At 44.3% G+C, this 17,060-nt stretch overlaps 1 protein-coding gene across 1 annotated transcript in view; it reads right to left on the bottom strand.

Moving 5' to 3' along the window:
• SLC36A4 (solute carrier family 36 member 4) overlaps positions 1–17,060 on the bottom strand; it is a 72,311-nt gene that overhangs the window by 9,074 nt on the left and 46,177 nt on the right. The window contains exons 7-10 of the mRNA XM_069972899.1: positions 16,802–17,011; positions 12,380–12,478; positions 3,403–3,572; positions 716–885 (exon numbers count right to left, since the gene is read on the bottom strand). Coding sequence (XP_069829000.1) covers positions 716–885; positions 3,403–3,572; positions 12,380–12,478; positions 16,802–17,011 — 649 coding nt within the window. The remainder of the gene's footprint in view (positions 1–715; positions 886–3,402; positions 3,573–12,379; positions 12,479–16,801; positions 17,012–17,060) is intronic.

Here is a 17,060-nt window from a genome sequence, read left to right as displayed (position 1 = left end):
TTACTTGGGCTCTTGCCATGCTGAGGAACACCCCTAGAACTTTTAAGCCTCAAAAAAGGCAAGGAAGCATCCCAGCTTGCAACTTTTTTTTTGCAGAAATCAATAGTACAGGTGATTTTAAGGAACTTTGTAATTGGGTTTATTAGGTAAATATGCCATTATCTGCATTCAAAAAGACTTTCCCCAGGTCCCCCCTTCTCCTCTCTCTCTTGCTGCTCATTATCAGGAAATCTCAACTCTTTTACATCAGTCAAGCCCTGTGTAATTTATGGAGAGGGGAGGAGGGAAATTAGTCGCCAGCAGAGAGCAGAGGACAAAAGGATTACACAGTGGGAGCTGTGTGAAAGCCAATATTCAGAGGTCAGAGCGGTCAGTGCTGACTTCAGAGGAGATAGCCTGGAGATGTAGCTGTAAATTAACTCTTTGTTGTCCTGTTCTGGCGCCTCATCTCCCTCAACCAGTCCCTTCTCCATAACAGAACCATGAAGACGGGGGGAGAGCTTCAAACTGCTTTTTCATGATAAAAATGCATATTTCAGCTAATATACCCAATTACAAAGTTTCTTAAAATCGCCTGATTTCTGCAAAAAAATAATTTAAACGACAGTGACACTTTAAAGTGGTAAATTAATCTGGCAGGGGACACTAAAATGAATGGCCGATACAGGGTAATTTCTATGTATCATAATCTAAAAAAGGGGTAGACCTCACTCACAGGTGGCACAGACCAGCAATGACCTGACGGCCAGCTCACAGGGCAGCCTCCATCTCTTGCACACTCTTGAGGTAACCAGCGGCAGGATAATTTCAGCAGGAACGTAATACTGAATTGCATAGGTCACAAAAATTCCGAAGCAGTAGAGAGCCTTTACCAGCTGATAGAGCCTGAAAAAAGAGGACATGGAAGCTCGAGGGTTACAGCGAGTGGTCATACAAGACTGTACATCAGACAGAGCAGGGGTAGGGAACCGTGGCTCTCCAGCTGTTGCCAAACTACAACTCCCATCATGCCTGGAGCTAAAGCTTTGGCTGTCCCGGCATGATGGGAGTTGTAGTTTTGCAACAGCTGGAGAGGAAAGGTTCCCTACCCCTGCATTAGAGTAAGGAGGTCACCGCAGCTGCTTTACAACTTATTAGCAGGATGCAGATAAACATTTAAAGTAGACCCCCCCCCTTTTTTTCTACCTGTTGACTGCAGCATCTAGGGCAGTGGTACTCAACTTTTAGTGAAGGTCCACTTACCGGGGTCTATTGTCAGGTTAAGGTTCGAGCTGAACATCAGTAAGAAACGTGTTTTGTTACTTTTCACAAACATTCAACTATTTACACACAGAATTGATGCTTATTACTGGGAAAACTGGCTCCCCTATTGCTCCCCCAGTAGTATATAGCCTCCCTGTGAGCTCTCCCCCTGTAGTATATAGCCCCCGTGCATTCTCCCCCTGTAGTATATAGTCCCCATGTGACCTCTCCCCCTGTAGTATATAGCCCCCTGTGCTCTCCCCCTGTAGTATATAGCCCCCTGTAGTATATAGCCCCCCTGTGACCTCTCCCCCTGTAGTATATAGCCCCCTCTGAGCTCCGCCCAGTAGTATATAGTCCCCCTGTGCACTCTCCCCCTGTAGTATATAGCCCCCCTGTGACCTCTTCCCCTGTAGTATATAGCCCCCTCTGAGCTCTTCCTGCAGTATATAGCCCCCTGTGAGCTCCCCCAGTAGTATATAGCCCCCCTGTGACCTCTCCTCCTGTAGTATATAGCCCCCTGTGAGCTCCGCCCAGTAGTATATAGTCCCTCTGTGCCCTCTCCCCCTGTAGTATATAGTCCCCTGTGACCTCTTCCCCTGTAGTATATAGCCCCCTGTGAGCTCCCCCCAGTAGTATATAGCCCCCTGTGAGCTCCCCCCAGTAGTATATAGCCCCCTGTGAGCTCCCCCCAGTAGTATATAGAACACCTGTGTGCTCTCCCCAGTAGTATATAGCCCACCTGTGACCTCCCCCCTGTAGTATATAGCCCCCCTGTAGTATATAGCCCCCCGTGACCTCTCCCCCCTGTAGTATATAGCCCCCCGTGACCTCTCCCCCCAGTAGTATATAGCCCCCCGTGACCTCTCCCCCCCATAGTATATAGCCCCCCCTGTGCGCTCTCCCCCTGTAGTATATAGACCCCCTTGAGCTCCCCCCTGTAGTATATAGACCCCCCCAGTAGTATATAGCCCCGAGACAAAAAAAACAAAAAAACAAATCACAACTCACCTAGCACCTCGCTCCCCCCGCCGCACCTGTCTTCTTTTCTCATGTCGGTCTGGCCCCCGGCTTTTTCGCGCTCTCTGGGGACGTCCCGGGGATTTCCCAGCAGAGCGCGCACCAGAAACCTCAGTGTATGCTGCTGGCCTGTACTTTCGGGAAGTTCAGACCGACGGCATACACTGAGCTCACAGGTGCGCGCTCTGCTGGGGAATCCCCGGGACATCCCCAGAGAGCGCGAATCAGCCGGGGGCCGGACTGACACTGCCCCTAGCCCCACAGGCATTCTGACATCTAAGGACAGTACGCCTATGGAGCGGGAGGCAGTGCGGTGGGGAGAGGGACACATGGGAGCCGGGGCGGTTGGGAGGTCTGACCAGGGGTCTGGACAGCCGGCCTCCACGGTCCGGGTTCGGACCGCGGTCAGCCAGTTGAGGACCCCTGATCTAGGGGGTTAAATGCTGTGTTGCCATACACAGCATTTAACCCCCTAGATGCTGCAGTCAACAGGCGGAAAAGAAGGGGGGTGGTCTATTTAAATGTTTGGGCTCTTGGCTCCACTGTGTCATACTTATTTTTGACATTAGCTAAAGACAGACACTAGATATCTGTTAAGTGACTACCCAGTCACCCATTTCTGGGCGTCTGCCTGTCCTGACCTTCTAACCACTTACAACCACAACAGAGCAGGAAAGGCTTTCCATGGGGCTTTGCTGCTGCTCTGGACATTTCCTGACATGGACAGAGGTGTCAGCAGAGAGCACTGTGTCATACTAGAGAGAATACACCACTTTCTGCAAGACATACAGCACCTGATAAGTACTGGAATACTGAAGATTTTTTAATAGAAGTAAATAACAAATCTATATAACTACCTGACACTAGTTGATTTGAAAGAAAAAAAAAAAAGTTTTGCTGGAGTGCCCCTTTAAGCCCTGGAAACCCCCTTTTAAGACACACGCTATGATACGCCGTCAGACATTCTCGCCAACTGTATATAACAATGTCTTTAGATTTCGTAAGATGAATATCAATATCTTATCTAAGGAGCCGATAGCACACAAAGCGTCTCTTCTTGAATGTTCTGTGCTAGAAAAAAAAAAAAAAAAAAAGTCGTGCCAGGATTTCTCAAAGATAAAATGTATAAAAGGCGCTCACCAGGAATCCTGAGGAAGGTTCAGTGTAATGCTGCCTTTGATTTGGTCTCCAAAACTTAGGTACCCCACTGTGGCCAGAGAGATATACAAAACCGTCACTGTAGCCATGCCAATGTTCAAGGCTCGGCTAAATTCTCGCTTCTCTTTCATTCGGTTTTCCAGGGGAAGGACCTGTAACATAAAGGATCAGCAAAGAAAGGGAACATGTTTAAAAGTCACATATTATGCGAGAGTTACTTATTCAGTTATCGCGAATAACATGGATTACCTAGTCAGAATGGCACTGAACTAATGCTGCGTTTACACTGAGCGATAATTCGCCCAATCAATCGTTTAACCATTTTGAAGCAACAATTTGGTTGTTTTTATAACGATCAGCGTTTAGACAAATAAATCGTTCGAAAAATCCTTAGAAAATTTGTTATTGCGATCGTTTTTTTTAAGATCGCTTAAGCCTATCTCACACATAGGGTGAATCTTTTAAAGACTGTTTACCCGAAGCGATCTGCGAATTTTTAGAGGACGATTTGAGAACATGTTGAAAGATCAAAATGAACGATTTCTCGCTCGTAACTTAATCGTTTGCTGTGTTTACACGGAACGATTATCGCTCAAATGCGATCGTTATTGCGAAAATTCAAACGATAATCGTTCAGTGTAAACGCAGCATCACCTGTCCTCGTGCCCGTGTTAAGCCGCATGACTGAACTTCCCTAAACCGCCGGGTGTCACCTTCTCCCATGTACGTCACGACCTGACTGAAACATCACAAGTGGGTGGGATTTAGCCAGCTCAGCCAATCAGTGACTGCAGTGGTGTCTCGCCCCAGTCACTGATTGGCTGGGCAGGACATCCATCAGCTGGGTCGTGACGTAGCCGGACGGGACCTGGGAAGACAGCCGGCCAGGGTGCAGGAGTGGGACGCAGCACTGCGCGGACGCCAGGGCAGGTGAATATCATCTCTTTTTTATGTTCCCCCAGCCCGAAATAATTTTTTTGCCTCCCCTCTGACTTCTCCTTCAAGAGCTGAGCTCACTACCAAGCAGTTACTATCAACAGCTAAGATCCCAAACATTTAAAGGGGAAATCCCATACTCAATATTTAACCTTGTTCAATCCCCACCCATAATCTAAGCTTGTGTGTAATAGGTTTCTACTACATAAATTGGGCCACTTGTCTGCAGCACATCCTATCTCACACCCGGAAGCTGCAGAAAAGCATCACTGCCTGCTCCACTCCGTCTCCGCTCCTCTATCCTCCCCCTCCCTTTTGAGACAAAGGTCAAATGACCTCTGTCTCTACTGTAACACCTCATCTTTAACCCCGCCCACCACTGACATCACACCAATCAGTAAGCACCTAGCAAGGGGGAAGGTCAGCCTCTCCTGAGTAGTATATAGAAAAGAAGACACTGTTGTTTCTTCTCTCTCTCTCTCTCTCTAATTTATCTATATAGATTATTTCTTATATACAGTACACGGGGGGGGATTAATCATTTGTAAAGCAATGTATTATTACCCCTTTAATGTCAAGAGGTAATATCATTGATACCAGCCAATGATTATTAGAAGAATATTGGTTATTTTCCGGCTTCTCTTCTTCCAGCGTTCACAGCGCTCTACAGACACCACCACGGAGCCTGAAGAGCCTGCTGCCAAACTCTCTCATGCCATCGATATTACTGGCCGGGGGGGGGCATTTAGCACAAATGAAACCGCTCTCAATTAATATCCCACCACCATTCTTTTCCACTTTACTCGGATAGAACGGCTAAATGTGTATTATTCCCTCAGGCTGATCATCTATCAAGTGACACAGTGCTGTAATATCGGGAGGTTAAAGAGGACTGCGCCGAGATGAAAGCGCAGGGCTGGGGGTCTGCAGGAAGAAGCAGACTGATTTACAGATGATAAATGTAATGTCATAATAGCAAAATGCAGAGCTGTAAAGCGAACCTCTCTTTGCTGCAATATGGAAACGTTCTATGGCGCCTGTTGGTTTCTAAGTTCTGAAATATAGGAAGGATGGAAGGAAGGAAGGAAAAGAAATAATGAGAGGAGAGAGAAAAAGAGAAAAGAAGAGAGAAGAGAGAAAAGAAAAGAGAGAAGAAGAGAGAAAAGAAAAGAGAAGAGAGAAGAAGATACAAGAGAAGAGAAAAAGAGAAGAAAAGAGAAGAGAGAAGAAGATACAAGAGAAGAGAAAAAGAGAAGAAAAGAAGAGACGAAGAGTAGAGAGGAGAGAGAAGAATGAGAGAAGAGAGAAGGAGAGAGCAGAAGAAAAGAAAGGAGAGAGATATTCGGCGGATAGTGGAATACGCCGGCCAATAGAATGGTGTCTATGGAGCCGGTGGAAAGGCGCACGGCCGTGCGTGTGGACAGACAGCGGAATTCCGCGGACATTATCCGGCAGAATTCCTCAGTATGAACCCACCCTGAAAGAGAGAAGGACGACAAAAGAATAGAATATATCACAATGTCTGGCAGTGATTGGCTGATGCTTGGGATCTGGTCAGCTGACTGGAACTAGAGCTTACATATGGAACAGGGCTTATATTTCGCGGCTACTCAAAAAACCCAGCAAAATAAAGCTCGTTGTAAGTTTCGGGGTAGGGCTTATTTTCAGAGAAACATGAATGAGAATAAATGTATAAAAGGCCCAGAACACCTATAAATATTCATTTCCCATTCCAAACAGAATTCTATAGGGAAACATTCTCCTTTAAGTGAACTACTTAACGTGGAAAACATCCCCCCCCCCCCAAGACACACACACATAATCCAAATAGATTAAAAGAAAAAATGGCAACTTAAAAAGAAAATAAATACCAGGAGTGTAAGATACAACTCAGAAATCATTGGAGGCGAGAGAAATCGATGTCTATATTAGAGCTGCTCTGCTTTCCAGCTCTATTTGAGAGATGATTCGCCTTAAACTCCACCACTTTTCCATTAGGATCAATAAAGTCATACATGAGAATTTTTCTCAGTGAGAGATTATTGAGGGAAGAGCATGAAAGTAACACGTGTGTCCGATTCGATCGCTCCCTGTCAGAATGACAAGTGACAGCGGCGTCATGCGTTACAATGTAATAGGCTGTAACTGGGAGACAAGCTGAGACATGGCAGCACAGCCGCTGCACTCAATCCATGGAGATTGGGGGGTAAGAAGACATCTGATTACAGAATCAATTGACCCATTTTCAATTCTTTCAAAGTAACTTTTAAAGTAAAGCGGAGAGATTTAAAGGAGAAGTCCAAGCAAATTAAAAAAAAAAAGAAAAAAAAAAAAAAAAAAAGAAGAAGAGGAAGGCAGAAAATAAAGTAAACATACCCCTCCTTGTGCTCCATAACACCACTCCCAGGTCTCACTAACACCACTCCCAGGTCTCACTAACACCACTCCCAGGTCTCACTGAGAGCCACCAGTGTCCTGCAGCTCTTCAAGCTGGAACGTCACGCCCCCAGCTGAGTAAATGCCCGCTCAGCCAATCAGTGACTGGGGTAGGACACAGGCTGTGACTTCACAGCTAGAAGAGCTGTGTATGTGAAATAACCAGTTTACAGCGGAAAATGATATCCAACGTCCCTCAGTGGGACCTGGGAGTGGCACTAAGGAGGCACTGGGGGGGGGGGTGAGTTTACTTGTATATTATTTCATCCCAACCCACCACCACCACCGCCTTTTTTGAATTTGTTCAGCCTTCTCCTTTAAAGACGAGCTCTACTACAGACTTTTATTTGGCATTTTCACCAGTTTTCTCCTTTACAGGCTCTATTTCTAATATTCAGTTGTCTCCGAGCTACTGGGTGGAACCATGATGTCTCCCATACACAGAAGAGGAGATTCTACTCCTTTATATGTTGCACAGCCCTGTTAATTGTTGCTATACATTACATCTGTACATGAGGTTTGCCATTGGTTCTGGCTGTGACATTTTTCACCAGTTTTCTTCTCTGCAGACTCAATGTAAAATTTTCAACTGTCCGTGGGCTAATGGGTGAAGGCTAACCCACAGGATGTCTCCCATACTCTGCACAGGCATAGAGAAGGAGATCCTCCAAAATGGTAAGAAACTGAAGAGGGTATATGATGTGTCAAATGTATCAAAGGGATTTGCTGGGCAAAGCATCATGGTAATCTATCCACAGAACAGCTAATCGGTCACACCCGGCCACTGATCAGGAAGGAGCAGGTGCAATTCACACTGGGTATCGGTGTTGACATATATAACATGTAACAGCAAATGTGGTCCCACAGTGATACTCAACCGGTTTGGCTTTGGGCCACACCAGGGAGGACACTAGGTCACTCTACAAATGTGGTCTTTGTGTGAGCAGCAGCTGGCCCCCCAAAGGACCAGACAGTCTGTGAGAGGAACCGGGGAACAGGCAGAATAATCGTAGTCAGCATTCCGAGTCATTGGCATGTACGGGGGATGAAACGGAAATCACAATCAGACAGGCGGCTTGAAAGGCAGGTCAGACATTCCGAGTCGGCAACAGAAGAGGCACACGGTACAGACGAGGATACACGGAGAGTAAGCAGAAACGCACCTTCACTTGGTGTGCAGCAATGCAACAATACTCGGGCAAGGTTGAACAGGTGGACCTAGTTTCATAAGGTGCATGTGGCTCTGGATTGACAGACGGCAGCAGCAGGTGGAGACAAGCAGCCTCTATAAATCCAGAGCAAGCGGCTCCATGTGTACTAATTGCAGCAGAAGGAAAAAAACAAGATGAGAACAGGATGAGTATGGAGCACAGCAAAAGAGCTGAAAGGATGACGGCGAGTAGGTGTGGGGCCTGGACGGCGGCGTTTGCATCTTTTTTTTTTCCATGGCACAAAAGAGGTTAAAATTGATTGATAAATGATCCCATTTAACTTTTTCACTGCTAACTTCACCCACAATGAAGATGTGAGTGGGGGATATTTAAGGGTGAGGACACACCAGCAAGTCAGTGTTGTGCGCAAACAGATCATAAAGGACATCTAGTGGATGTTTCTCAATGACAGATAGAAACTCAGCAGGAAGCCTGAGAAGCTCCACATGCCGGACCTTAGGCCGTAGAAGATGTCAAAGTTACAGGCAGGCGCATTGTAAGGTAGAGAAAAATGTTCCAAATACAGGGAAGGCGAGCCGCTTCATTTTCTTCTTCCTTTTTTTTTTTTTTAATAAATCTACAGAGTCCTTTTTACCAGTTACATTGCAGCACGGATGACAACGTTCCTTCAAGCGACTTCTGGAAATCATGAACACAGAGGTCCCGGAAATGTGCCTTTTATCAATTGGAGAGGAAAATTCAGCAATTTATCATAGCAGGGACGGGAGCAGAGGCCCGTGGCGGCAGTCAAATTGCACTTTTTCAATGGCAGATTGTTGAAAAAGTTGAAGGGGGAAAAAAAAAAAAAAAAAAAGGATAAATGAATAAAAGTAAATAAAAATAAAGTTTATTTTCGGGCTTCATCTGTAGTTTGAAGCAAATATTCATGCAAATTCAGTCTATCGTCTGTGAACGCTCAGAGTCTATGGCTGCCTGTGGGTGTTGACACGGCAGTATCTGACACTATGATTATTTACATCCACTTCGCTCAGTTGCAGAAACTAGAAGAGATAGTGCTTGACTCCTAAGCTACGAGACTGGAACAACATGGCTAAGCTGTCCCCAAAACAGCGCTACCCCTCACTATAGGTTGTATCTGGTAGTGTAGTTCAGCTCTACTTATATGAATGGGGCCAAGCTGCAATACCACATACAACCAGGTGTGGCACTATTTGTGGCCATGTTTTTTTTTTTTTTAACTCCATTAACCCTTTAAACGGGTCAGCAGACTAAAAGCATTTACCAATCTATCGACAGTATAAGTGATAAATGTAATGGTGCGTTTACACAGACAGATTTATCTGACAGATTTTTTAAGCCAAAGCCAGAAACAGACTATAAACATGGAACATGTCAAAGGAAAGACTGTGATTTCTCCTCTACTTAAATCCATTCCTGGCTTTGGCTTCCAAAATCTGTCAGATAAATCTGTCTGTGTAAACGCACCCTAAGTTTTGTGGGATCGGACTGCTAGGACCCCCAATGACCAAGAGAACAGCAGCCTGCAGGTGCCAATTATTAATGGCATGATAGTGTGCTCCATCACCGATGCCACGTGATTATTTGGTTTTCCTCCATTGAAGACTAGTGGCTAGAATGGAAACTGCAAGATTTCTGGAATATTATTATTATTATTATTATTAATAATAATAATAATAATAATAATAATAATTAGTAAAACTAGACAAATGGAAGAAACGTCACCAAATACTCTTAATTTTTTTTTTTTTTTTTTACCAAACAGTGATCAGTTATTTTGTTCAAGTTCTTAAAGAGTACCTGTCATTCAACTTGCCAAAAGTTACTAAATGCAGAAGGTTTCTCTGCCAAGATGCGCTGTGATCAGCAGATATATCTGGGGAGAGAGAGCAGCAGCAGAGCGATTTACAATCTGGCCGCTTCCTAATTCCATCTATATAGTCTCATAGCCTTATAGCATCAGAATTAACCGCTAGGGCTCATGCACACTGAGCTATAGATGAGGAATTGAAGAGGAAAGATTTCTGCTTGAAATTTCTCTTCTATTCTGCTGAAAAGCCGATTTTGAGCAGAATTCTAAGCAGAAATTTAAAGTGTAAGTTGTCATTTCAGGGTCATTTTTCTGAAAACAATAAATATCTATAGTACAAGCGATTTTAAGAAACTCTTTAATAGGTATTATTTACCAAAAGAGTTTCCTTCTGTACTGAAAAAGCTGTTTTCCTAGCTCCCCCCTGACTTCAGAAGAAGCAGAATTTCTGTGTCCATTATGCTCTATGGAGAGGGGAGGGGCTGAGAGGAGTGAGTGAGCACGGAGCAGTCCTGCACAGCACAACACCATGAAATCTTCTCTCAGCAAGTTCCTAGATAAGCACTGACCTTTCTGACCCCTGAATCCAGTGTTTTAGGTGCCCAGACAGTCTACAAACAGCTGACCTTCATGTTTCTTCTCCCTGCTCACTCATCTCCCTCTGCCCCTCCCCCTCCATAGGATATAATAATTACAGAGAAGCCAGTGAAGACGGGTTCTGCTGTGTCCAAGACGAATTTGCCTAATAATGCACAGATAAGTGAGAGGGGGAGGCTGGGAAATTGGGAAATTATGAACCAGTATTCGACAGGTGAATATTTTTTAGATGCAACTTTTTTTTTAATCTGCCTGTTTTGAGTATTCACCCAAAAATTCGAATAATCCGGGATTAGCGTCCAATTTATCATTTGCAACTTTTTGAAAAGTCGCACAAACAGGTGCAGGCTTACGTCTAGTCAGTACCAGGTGAATATAACTGCGCAGTTTTTTGACATTTGCGTCTTTTTACTTAGATACATTTACTATGGCAGTGCTACAATTTACAGAATCAGTCACAAGCTATTGAAACAAAATACACATCAATCTCCATTAGAATAGTTGCAAACATTAGACTCCTTAATAAATGTCCCCCATTGTGACTTTGCTCTGTTCATACTTTATGGGAGGAATTTCAAGCAGAAATAAGAGTGGATTCCTCTTCAATTCCTCAGTGTGCAAGGGCCCCTAGGGTTAATTCTGTACACACTGAGGAATAGGCGACAAAGTAAAAAGGAATCCATTCTTCATTTCCGCTTAAAATTCCTCCCGTAAAATATGAACAGACCAAAGTCACATTGTGTTTAATGGAATTTCCGCTTTGTTGCTCTCACTGCAGAATTTCCAAGCAGAATCTGCTTACCGCCCAAAGAATTGACATGTCAACTCTTTGGGTGGATTCTGCTTGAGGAATCCTATAGAAGTTCATGGGGGCTTAAATTCTGCTTGAATTCCACTTAACTCAAATTGAGCTCAAACTGGCTGAATAGGCAAGGAATTTCAAGCAGAAAATGTTTCTCTTCAATTCCTTGCTGAATACTCGCCTATTCCTCAGTGTGAACATACCCTTACAGAGATTCAGCAGAGCAGTGGATGGCACTGCTTCCATGCTCTCTTCAGCTATATCTCCTGATCCCAGCAGGTCTAAGCAGGGAGAGCCACTGTGATCAATAACTTTTGAAATGCCTGATGACTTGTCAAAAGTCAAAGTCCCATGATCTCTGTCTCTTCTGTTGCCAGGCTAGCTGTAGCACCTCATCTGTATGCCCGCCCACCACTGACTTCACACAATCCCCAGGCCAAGGGCGGGGAAAGAACAACCTCTCCTGAGCAGTATAGGGGAAAGCAGACACGGTTGTTTCATCTCTCTCTTTTTCTAATTGATCTATCTAGATGAATAGATAGATAAAGCTTTTCGTGCATTTTATTATTTTGAGATCGCAGGAGTTCCCCCTTTAAGTCACATAGACTGTGTTTACAAATCTGTGCTAAGTGTGACAAAAATACAGCGGTTTAAAAAAAAAAAAGAAAGAAAGAAAAAAGAATTAGAAAAATCACAGCTATTTTCTTACAAAAACAGTGCCACCCCTGTCCTCAGATTGTGTGCAATCTGAGGACAGGGTGATATTACAATTCAGCTCCATTTACTTCAATGGAACTGAACTGCAAAACACTATACCTAAACTGAGGACAGGAGAGGCGCCGTTTCCGGAAGAGAGGGGTTTATCTAAGCCGTGGATGATCTTGCTAAAAGTATAAACAATTTCTTATTGATTTTCAATCCCTCTAATGTCTTACTTGTTTTTTTTATCTTCATTCTACACTAATAATTTATTCGCCTACTCCTGTATGCCATCACATTGCCTTCAAAGCTTTTCCCCTGCAGAGCATTGGTGCTGACCACCCACAGTGCCGCGAACCGCACCGCCGCTCCTATCACTTCAGTGTAGATCAGCGAGAGGTTTCCTGCTGCTAATAACGGTATGGCATAGCCTCGCCGCCCCCCATTATAAGAAGGGAATACACTTAACAACAACAACGTACAACTCACCACTCCTATCCCTTCAAAGGCAAAAACGGCCGTTCCGAAAAACAGCGGGTACTTCTTCCAATTGGACACCAAGGGAAGCGTACGAGGATCTGAGATATTCTGAGGAAGGGAATAATTGAAAATGTTAAATAGAACCCAAAAGTACAAATTATACCCACACACACATTTTATAGATAGATAGATAAATATGCAAAGGAAAATCCACAGCATTGCCGGATTTGTGAAAAAACTTCAAACTGGTGTTTATTTCAGTGTTTTATCATATACAGCAACCGTGAGACGCGATGTTTCGGCGGCCGTCTGCCACCATTGAAAATGGTGGCAGACGGCTGCCGAAACGTCGCGTCTCATGATTGCTGTATATGATGAAACACTGAAATAAACACCAGTTTGAAGTTTTTTCACAAATCCGGCAGTGCCAGTGGCGTAGCTACCATAGAGGCAGGGTAGGCAGTTGCTATGGGGCCCATGCAGTAGGGGGGTCTGGGGGAGAAGGTAAGAGCAAGTGTCCTTCTGCTTAATCCCTTATGTACTGCAGTGTGTAAGTGACCCAATTTTTACATACATGCTGCAACACAAAAAAGGTTAACAAGCAGAAGACAGAGATCTCTGCTTCACTGCACTGAAAACCTCTGACCTCTGTTCTCCAGCTGCAATCAAGTAGGAAAGGAAAATGTACAGAACTGGTGCAGAGGTCAGGGGTCAGTGGCCCCTTACAAATTTTTGCTATGGGGCCCTGTGAATCCTAGCTACGCCCCTGGGCAGTGCTGTGGATTTTCCTTTGCATATGTGAATACGGTCCTAGAATCAGACTTTGATCTGCTGGCACCCCTTACTACCTGGAGGTAGTGCTGCTTTCCGTATACCTTACTATAGATAGATAGATAGATAGATAGATAGATAGATAGATAGATAGATAGATAGATAGACAGACTTTTTTAGTTTTTAGACAGATGACATGATGTAAAACTGTAATCATCTGTAAATATAACATCTATGAAATGAGCAAACTTACAGCAGTGTCATCGGTTTGTCTGCCTGCTGCCTTTGAACACAGCGCCGCTCCACTCCAGGTGCCTGGAAAAGCTGGATCCAGTCCTGGAAAACTAGGAGAAGTTCCCAGGACTGGATCCAGCTTTTCCAGGGACCCAGAGTGGAGCGGCGCTGAGTTCCAAGACAGCAGGCAGACAAGCCGATGACAGAGACACTGCTGTAAATTTGCTCACTCCATACACACACACACACACACACAAGCGTACTATCACAAATGCTTCTGCTAGGTTACGCTACTTCTTACTGATTGGTGGGGGTTCGACTGTCCCAGTACCCCCATGGTTATTAGAATGAAGGGGCCGCAGAGCTGCAGCTCAAGAAATTGTCATGCACAGCGCCGCTCCTGGCTCCATGTTAGGCTGCATTCACACGTTTTGTAAAATTGACCAAAGATCGTCGACCACAGACAATTTTAAGACCATTAACCCTTAGAGGACGGGGCCAATTTCAATTTTTGTGTTTTCGTTTTTCCCTCCTTGTGCATAAAAGGCCATAGCACTTGCATTTTTTCACCTTAAAAAACCCACATGAGCCCTTATTTTTTGCGCCACTAATTGTACTTTGCAATGACTGGCTGAATTTTTGCATAAAGTACACTGCAAAACCAGGAAAAAATTATATGTGTAGTGAAATTGAAAAAAAAACACCACTTTTTTTTTTTTTTTTAGTTTTTATGCCGTTCGCCCTGGGGTAAAACTGTCTTCATATTTATGTTCCTCAAGTCGTTACGATTACAACGATATGTAATATGTATAACTTATTTTATTTGATGGCTTTATAAAATCGCTCTATTCCCAGGCTTATAGCGCTTTTATCCTTTGGTCTATGGGGCTGTGTCAGGTGTCATTTTTTGCGCCATGATGCGTTCTTTCTATCGGTACCTTGATTGCGCATATGCAAATTTTTGATCAATTCTTATTACAATTTTTCTCGATTTGATGCGACCAAAAACGCTCAATTTTGCACTTTGGAATTGTTTTGCGCAGACGCAGTTTACCGTGTGAGATCAGGAATGTGATAAATTAATAGTTTGGGCGATTACAGACACGCGGCGATAGCAAACATGTTTATTTATTTTTATTTATAACATGGGAAAAGGGGGGTGATTCTGATTATTAGGGGAGGGGGCTTTTATTAAATAATAAACACACTTTTTATTAATAATTTTACACACTTACTAGAAGCCCCCCTGGGGTTAGGGTTATTCCCCCCCTGGGGTTAGGGTTAAGCCCCCCTGGGGTTAGGGTTAAGCCCCCCTGGGGTTAGGGTTAAGCCCCCCTGGGGTTAGGGTTAAGCCCCCCCGGGGTCAGGGTTATTCACCCCTGGGGTTAGGGTTATTCACGTCGCGGGGGGGGGGGGGGGGCTGCACTGCTAGGGGATCCGTGCCACATGATCACGTGAATGAGGCCTTAGGAAGGGAACGGCACCCGGCTCACTTGTGCTGCGCTGCACTTCCCGGCACAGCAGGTTAGCCGGCACAGACAATACATTCCCTATTAATACTCAGCGCTGGAATTGCTCCTTGTAAAGCAGCTTCCTGCAGAGAACGACATCTGACACAACTCACAGTGACAGCACATTTTCTCATCTGCGGTTTTACATAGGACTGAAGGTAAAATCACTGTGTTATTCTAACTCATAGCAGCCTCAAAGGATTCAGTCACCGACTAAGAATCGGCTACATCAATATAGGATCAAAACAGATCATAATGTGTATACAGATGTAGCAGAGCACAACGTAAAAAATATACTGTATCTACACAGTGACTGCACCAGCAGAATAGGGAGTGCAGCTCTGGAGTATAATACAGGATGTAACTCAGGATCAGTACAGGATCAGTTATGTAATGTATCTACACAGTTACCCCACCAGCAGAATAGTGAGTGCAGCTCTGGGGTATAATACAGGATGTAACTCAGGATCAGTACAGGATCAGTAATGTAATTTATGTATGTACACAGTGACCCCACCAGCAGAATAGTGAGTGCAGCTCTGGAGTATAATACAGGATGTAACTCAGGATCAGTAATGTAATGTACACAGTGACCACACCAGCAGAATAGTGAGTGCAGCTCTGGAGTAAAATACAGGATGTTACTCAGGATCAGTACAGGATCAGTAATGTAATGTATGTACACAGTTACCCCACCAGCAGAATAGTGAGTGCAGCTCTGGAGTAAAATACAGGATGTTACTCAGGATCAGTAATGTAATGTATGTACACAGTTACCCCACCAGCAGAATAGTGAGTGCAGCTCTGGAGTAAAATACAGGATGTTACTCAGGATCAGTACAGGATCAGTAATGTAATGTATGTACACAGTTACCCCACCAGCAGAATAGTGAGTGCAGCTCTGGAGTAAAATACAGGATGTTACTCAGGATCAGTAATGTAATGTATGTACACAGTTACCCCACCAGCATAATAGTGAGTGCAGCTGTGGGGTATAATACAGGATGTAACTCAGGATCAGTACAGGATAAGTAATGTAATGTATGTACACAGTGACCCCACCAGCAGAATAGTGAGTACAGCTCTGGAGTATAATACAGGATGTAACTCAGGATCAGTAATGTAATGTATGTACACAGTTACCCCACCAGCAGAATAGTGAGTGCAGCTCTGGAGTATAATACAGGATCAGTACCCTGTATACAGGGTATAATATAGGGTGTGTCAGAGGCTCTGCTATCGAAGCAATAATATTCATACTGTCGCAATGACAGACGCCTCCCAGGAATGGATGCCAAGCTTCAGATGGGAACACAGACTAAACTTTACAAACCTGCTTATACACTTTAACCCCTTAGGGTAACCCCACAAATGTCATTATGTAAAGGTGTACTTTACACGAACTAGCGTCAGAAAGTTATATAGATTTGTAATTTACTTCTATTTAAAAATCCCAAGTCTTCCAGTACTTATCAGCTGTTGCATGTCCTGCAGGAAGTGGTGTATTCTCTCCAGTCTGACACAGTGCTCTCTGCTGCCACCTCTGTCCATGTCAGGAACTGTCCAAAGCAGGAGAGGTTTTCTATGGGGATTTGCTGCTGTTCTGGACAGTTCCTGACATGAACAGAGGTGGCAGCAGAGAGCACTGTGTCCAACTGGAAAGAATACACCACTTCCTGCAGAGCATACAGCAGCTGATATGTACTGGAATACTGGAGATTTTTAAATAGAAATAATTTACAGATCTGTAAAACTTTCTGATGCCAGTTGATTTAAAAACATTTTCTTCTTCTGGAGTACCCCTTTAAGATGTAACCCCTTAGGGTTACCCCACAGATGTCCTTATTTAAGGATTCAGTTTCCCATTAGGAAAAAAGAGTTACAGGAGTAAGAAGAGAGGAGCGACGGCACTTACCAGCAAAACGTATTGATAAATGATAACAAGGCTGACGGCCATGGAGACATTGGCTAAAAAGGAACAGACGGACAAGCTCTTCAGGTCCCGTATAAAGACTAGCGGTATGATGAAGGGAAGGAAGGATAACATGTACAGCCGCAGATCAAGACTCCATCTCCCTGCTGCTCCGGTGTACTGGAGATGGCTCTCAAGCTGAGCTTCAAAAACCTGCAAGAACATCACACTCTTATTACAGGAGAAGTCACCGGGGTCACAT

The sequence above is a fragment of the Dendropsophus ebraccatus genome, chromosome 5, assembly GCF_027789765.1.
Source record: "Dendropsophus ebraccatus isolate aDenEbr1 chromosome 5, aDenEbr1.pat, whole genome shotgun sequence".
Taxonomy (NCBI): Eukaryota; Metazoa; Chordata; class Amphibia; order Anura; family Hylidae; genus Dendropsophus; species Dendropsophus ebraccatus.
This window is presented reverse-complemented; position numbering and strand designations above follow the sequence as displayed.